The sequence below is a fragment of the Sus scrofa genome, chromosome 18, assembly GCF_000003025.6.
Source record: "Sus scrofa isolate TJ Tabasco breed Duroc chromosome 18, Sscrofa11.1, whole genome shotgun sequence".
Lineage (NCBI taxonomy): Eukaryota > Metazoa > Chordata > Mammalia > Artiodactyla > Suidae > Sus > Sus scrofa.
Window position 1 is genome coordinate 20,878,665 of NC_010460.4, and position 6,885 is coordinate 20,885,549.

Here is a 6,885-nt window from a genome sequence, read left to right on the forward strand (position 1 = left end):
GGCTGTTTACATCTTCAAAGTGATCTCTCTCCCTCTCTCTCTCTGATAATTATTTGAATGGCAGAAAAAAAATGATAGCATTCTCAGGGCAGACGGGCACCTATAATGTCAGGCATACAGCATGGTTTTCCTGCTTTGATCAGGAAAGGATAGCCACACGTCATTGTGCCTCATCACTTGCCATGTCAGCAGCTGTCACCACCTTTCCAAGAGGTATTGCCAAGAAATAGGAACAGAATATGATGTTTTTCTCTACTAGAAAGTAATAAATTTATTGCCTTTCCAGAGGTCTTAATTGACCTTATAGGCAGAGGAAGTAATATGAGTTGACTTTGACTTGAAAGTCTTGGAAGTATTTAGTGTTCTGGTACACAGGCTACCTTAATCTGACAAAGCACTCAATGGAATTTTGCTTTGGTTCTATGTATCTTTGTGAGTCAAGGATTTCAACATTTGTTGCCATGGAGAAGAAAAGTTGCAGTTGATTATCAAAGATGATGTATACATTGCTGTATCAAAGTCCGTATTACAATTCCAACTCAAGCCATATCTAACTGAGATTTACTACTGAGCAGTTAGAATTTTAAAATTTCTTTCAGAAAGTCACTGTTTTTCTTTCATGAAAAATAACAAGGTGAGGGAGGCAGAATCCTTTGTAAATATTTTTTTTTGTATATTGCTATATGTTCAGGAAATCAGTTTCCAATGCAGGGAAATAAAGTATATGGTGTATGCACTTCTGTGCATGTTTCTGGAAGACACAGTCCTTATCTTTAACCAGAATCTCAGACTAGTCGTTGACTCCCTGAAAAGGTTAAGAATTAGTAATTTTGCTAGTGTGGAGACAGTGGGATTCTCTGGATGAATTTGAGCAAAGTAATGACGGGAAGTTAGAAAGTTCACCTGAAGAATATGGGAAGGAAAACTTGGCAGGACTGCAGGGAAAGGCAGTAAATTTATTACTGTCTAGTAGAGAAAAACATCATTCAGGGATTCAGGTTAGCCCCAGGGTTGGAGTTAGCTGAATAATCTGAAGGTAATTTTCTAGATGGAGCTTGAAGGAGGAAATCTCATGTTATCTTCTCCTTGGTTCTCAGTGTCTGAGCACAGTTCCTGAGGCATAATAGGCACTTAAAGATCTTGAATTAAATTGAAATTGTGTGGATACATACACCAAGTGAAAGTTGGTTGATAGCAGCACCAAAAAGAAATGCTCTTCCATCTTACCTGTATTTAATCCTGTTAAGTCGTTTGGTGTAAAATAAGGGGTTTGGAGAGAGAGAAACTGCTTTATAAAAATCTCATATATCCTTTTTGTTCAAGCAGTTGGTTAACACAAACTTTTGGCCTCTTAGGATTTGTTCTTTTAATATATTTTATGTGTCTCTTGGCATAATAATTTTATCCGATACCTACAGAAGGAGGAAAACTTGCAGGATGGTGTGGTTGATTAGGTCATCATTTGTTTAAGCAACATTCCAGTAAAAATCTAAGCTTGGATTAACTCATCATTAAGTAAAATCAATCTGACAACTCTGAGGTCACTTTGGCTTAAAATATCATTGGAACTTATATATTAATGGATCTCCTGTCAGTTTAATAACAAAGCCCTGGCAGCCCATTCCTATGTTATATTAGTATAATTTTATTGTCATCCTTATGCATTTTTCTAGAACAAGGTTTAGCAGAATGGATTCTCTAGGTATTAATAAGTGCTAAAACTTTAAATTTATTGATTGGAAGACCAAAATGTAAAGTTTAGACTCCTAGTTTATTGTAATAGTTCTGCTCCCACTAAGGTCTTTCAAGTTAAAGAGAAAATTATTGAATACATCATTAAAACAGTATTATCTAAAACATTTGATCCAAAAATATGGTTAATTTTTTTTTCAGCAAACTTTGTGTTTACAAGTCTGTAGAGATTACAGATCAAATTAGGTTTGTTAAAAGCCCAGAAAGCTTTTTTTTTTTTTTTTCTCCCCCTGGTGTGGAAGTGCTTAGTAGAGTAAAATAAAGTATAACTTGACAGAAGACAGTGCCTTTTTTTTTTTTTTTTTTTTTTTTTTGCCCCACCTGCTACATGCAGAAGTTCTTGGAGCAGGGATCAAATATGTGCCATGGCAGTGACAAGGCTGGGTCTTTAACCAGCTGTACCACCAGGGAACTCCAGACAGTGCTTTCGATTAACTGCATGTTTAAGGCATAAACTGCTCTGAAATACTGTGATTTACTCAGAACTCTTGAGGTAGATAAACCACTTCTAAGGACCATTTATTCATTCTTAAAGTCTTTTGTGATCCACCAGTTTGCTACATGATATAAAATGATTTATTTTCTCAAATTTGAATTGGGAGAAAGAATTGGGCTCATAAGAGTGGATTAAAATTCCTCTTATTAACATATTTTTATTATGAAGATATGCTTATTGCATATAATTTGAGAAATATATAAAGATTACCTGAAGCCTCATAACTTGGATTTAATGTTAACCATTTAACATTTTGGAGTGTTTCTCCCCATGTTATACATCTGTGGTGTGCTGTTTGTGTATACACACCTAAACACATAAGTATACATACATCCCCATACACTACAGATGGGGATGAAACTCATCCTTAAAATTCTATCCAGTATACTCTTCCATATGATTAGGTGTTTTCCAGTGTTATTTTAATAGCAGGTTAGTATATCAGAAGGACTATAACTGACACTTTATTGTTGGGTATTCCCAAAAGTTTTTCTTTAACTTTTTTTTTCACTTTCTTTGCTTGTTTATTGCTGTTCTAGATACTGCACTGAATACACTGAATGAAATTTTTGCATATATTCATAATTATTCCATTAGGGTAGATTCTAAAAGAAATTCTGAGTCAAAAATTATTACAAAGTTTAAGGATTTGATACATTTTCCTAAATTGCTTAAAACCTGTTTATGACACTTTAGTTGGATGCTGTTTTCCTCCGATCAACACAGGTTTGTCTCCCAGGTCCCCGGGACAGACAACCTGTTGGGCGGAAGGAGCATCCCGCTGAGATTGGGTGGCGGCTCCTAGATTAGCTGGGAGGCGCCGGCGCTTCGTTCGGTTTCTAACCGCCGTGTGTTTGTCTCTCTCCCTGGGGACCGCTGCCGCCCGCGTTGGCCGAAGCCTCGGGAAGCCGTCGCCCCGCAGCGCCTCCGCCCTGCGCCCGGCCGCCCCGGGGAGCCGCTGCCCGCCCGCGGGCGCCGTCACCACGCGCCAGGCCGCCGCCAGCTGCCGCGCCAAGCTCCGCGGCGGCGCCGCCCGGGAGCGCCAGCACGCCGCCCGCGGCCTCGGGAAGCCCGCGCCCCCGTGAGCGCCGCCGCCCGGCCGCCGCGGGACCCCGCACAGCCCAGCGCCGCGGGCCTCGCCGCGTCGCGCCGCTCCTCCCGCCCCCTCGCCGGAGCTCTCGAGGTGCGCTGCGGCATCGGCCAGCTCCCTGGGGTGCTCCGCCCTTCGCAGACCGCCCGTCCCCCGCGCTTTCCCGGAACCCGGTCAGCCCGAGCTGCCCGCTCAGCCCCTCGGGAGGACCGTGTGCCTTCGGGCCGGCGGCCGGGGAAGTGGCCTCCTTGCTAGTCCTTGCTCCAGAGCGCCGCTTCCCCATCCCCTCCGCGGAAGGCCGGCCTCTGAGAATCTTGTCACTGGATCTTGAAGGAGGATCTTGCCATCCTGTTTCCCTCCTTGTGGTTTGTCAAGTTCCTTGTCAGTTTCTTTCATTATTCGTTCTCAAAGACTATCTCCCACTTGAGTCTTCTCCACCTCAAATCCCGTCATCAACAAGCTGAGGAGCCGCCTCCGCCCCACTCCCCGCCCCGCCGCCACCTACCAGAAGATTGTTTCAGTGAGTGCACAAATCCCCCATGACTACTGGATGATCCACACTATCTGGAGTTGGGTGATGCGTAACTGTGGTTAAACTTGAACTCCACCATCCAGTACCCTCCCGGAAACTTACTTCATCCCCAAAGACCTAACCTTTGGGAAATCCAACCTTCGGAATCAGCCTTGCTCCCACGGTTCTAGACTGCTGTCCCAGGGGACACACTCCTGGGTTTGCACTGAGGCGGGGGCTTCTCCCAGGCTACTCCCAGTCCTGGACTGAGGACGGTCAGGGTATTACTCTCACACTCTGCACTCCTCTAACAAGAGCAGCTTTGGCGTGGGGACTATCTTAGGACCGTGCTGCATGCAGTCTAAGGTTCTTCTTCCCAATCCCCCTCTCCTTTCCTAGGAGTCAAACTTGCATTACGGTATGAAGGCCCCGCCTTGCTCCTGATTCCTTCCCTTTATCCTTCACAAATGTTCTCTCAATAAAACTCTTGCCGGCTGAACCCTCCCTTGGTGTCTGTTTGGAGGACCTGAACTAACACATTATCAGACATTCCTCTCTGATCACCATCTTCCTATGCTTCTGGATCCCTTGCTTGTTCATTGACAGCTAATTCACTAATCTCACCCCCCCCACACCCCATCCAATATTGGTCAGTCCTTGTTTTGGATTCACTTCCTTCCTTGTCTAGCCTGGATCCCATGATCCATCACTATAATCATCCTCCTTGAAATACAGTGCTCTCAGCAGTCTTAAACTTCAAATCCTTCCAATTTACTTTCCTGTAAAATCCCAACTCTGGGTGACCTTACCATCTGCCTTCCACTGGCCTCACCGGGACAGGTGGACATTTTCTTTAAGAAAATCACGCAACACAGCCAACTAGTTTTACTTTGAATTTATCATCTCAAACAGGTGCTATTGTTCCTACTGTAGTCTCAGTGTCCCACTTCTAAAATGACTGTTTATAGCTTTTCATCTCCTCAAGCTTTTCAGATCCTTTCCTTCCTGTTTACGTTTTCCTTTGGAAAATAGAAGATATTATGTATAAACTTCATCTTTCTGGCACAAGACCCATCTAACCCCTAACCCAGCTCTCTTGGTAATCATCTTTCTGTGACTGGAGAAAGTTTCAAAGGCCAGCCCCTCCTCTTGTGCTCTAGATCCCAAGGAGTCTTGCCTTGTCTCCCTAGGTTTTCCTCTTTATTCTGCATTATCAATCTCCGTCTTGAAAAAATCATTCTCATCAGTCTGCAGACATGCTCTAGCATCCTCCATCTTCACCAAACCTTCCCTTGTGCATATCTTTCCCACCCTTTAGCCATTTCTTGGCTCTCTTTCATAACCAGACCTCTTTATGGAGTTATCCTTAGCGATTGTCTTCACTTTCTAATCTCCTACTCACTTTCAATTCATAGTGAGACTTCCTCGCCGCCCCTCCTGAATGCTGCTTTTCAAGTCACCAAGCACTTGCCTGTTGGCCTATCCAAAAGGATACTTCCTGTCGTCACATTGACCACTCTGTGCTCCTTTAAATTGTTCTCTCCTCACATCCAAGACACTATCCTGTCCTGGTTTTCTTCCCACTTCACTGTTCATTCCTAGTGTTACGCTCTATCTCCTGCCCAACTTGAGAAAGTTGAGGGTTTTCCCCTCCATTGGATCTCTCTTTTCTGTGTTCCTTCCTGGGGGGATCTTATCAGTTTCCATGGGTTTAAGTGCTGGCTTTTTGCTAATAAATTACAAATTTGTGTTTCCCACCTCAACTTTCCATCTGAGTTCTAGATGTACATGTCTCATTGCTTGCTTAACCTCTTCCCTTGAATGACTCAGATATTTCAAACTTAACATGTCCTGAATCTAATTCCTCATTCTCACCCCAAATCTGTTGCCCTCATCTTCCCTATTACAGGAAATAGCACCTCCATCCAACCAGTTGTTCAAGCCAGAAACCCATGTGTCATCCCTGATTCTTTTCATGACCTCTCCACTGCATCAAATAGGCCAGCATAACCTGTTCATTTCATCCCTCAACTATGTCTTTAATCTGTCTTCTTTTCATTTTCAATGGCATCACTTAATCCAGGTCACTGTTTTTTCTCACCTGATTACTGTGACAGATAGCCTACCTGTTCTTCCTGCTCCCACTCTTGACTCATGACCCACTTCAATACATTCTTGACTTAGTGGCAACCATGACCTTATTCCTAAATTGAACTGAGTAAATTGTAGGATAAAATCTAAACGCTTTACCATCACTCACAGAGTCCTACACAGTCTGACCCCTACCTGTCACTCCGACTCTATTGACGCGCCTCTCTATTGCCCACTATGGTGAAGACACACTGGTTCCTCCAGTTTACCAAGACCTTTTATGCACCTCAGGGGATTAGTAAATGCTATTATCTCTGCTCTCCTTGGCTTTCCCCCCACAACAACCACTTACATAACTGCTTAAAAATGCATCTTAAGAAAGGCCTGCCCAGAGCATTGTTTGGAAATAGTCCTCACCTCTCTCCTCCCATTTGCTCTCTTCTTTTTTTCTTGGAATTTCTTATCTCAATTGTAACTCTATGTATTTGTTTATTTACTTTGTGTAAAAAAAGATAATAATAATAAGGGTGTGTTTCCTATACTGGAATGAATGAAAGAAGAAACTGTGTCTGGATGTCTAGATTCTTCAACACTCTATTCCCAGCCCCTAGCATAATACCTGGCACAAATTAGGTGAATAATAAATAATTGTTGAAGGAATACATGCACACATTTGCTTATTTTTCTGTTGGGAGTTCACTTTTCATTGAATGATAAGAGCTCTTTATATGTTAAAACTAGCAACCATTTGTTTATTTCATATGCTGCAGAAATTTCGTCCCTGGTCATGTATGTATCAATTTAATTCATGATGTCTGATATACAGAAATATATTTTTTATTTAGATAAATTTATCTTTTCTTTCATGATTTCTCCTTTTGGTGATATGTTTGAAAAGATCTCCATGTCAGTGTTGTATAAATATTTGTCTATTTTTTTTCTTTT

At 42.6% G+C, this 6,885-nt stretch overlaps 1 protein-coding gene across 1 annotated transcript; it reads right to left on the bottom strand.

The window, feature by feature from the left end:
* LOC110257524 (glycine-rich protein DOT1-like) lies at nt 3,088-3,621 on the bottom strand. Its single transcript, XM_021078739.1, has one exon. The coding sequence runs from the start codon at nt 3,619-3,621 to the stop codon at nt 3,088-3,090; it is 534 nt and encodes a 177-aa protein (XP_020934398.1).

What these genes read in the sequence shown, in the direction of transcription:
- LOC110257524 (XM_021078739.1), bottom strand. Translation starts at nt 3,621, where the DNA reads ATGGGGAAGCGGCGCTCTGGAGCAAGGACTAGCAAGGAGGCCACTTCC.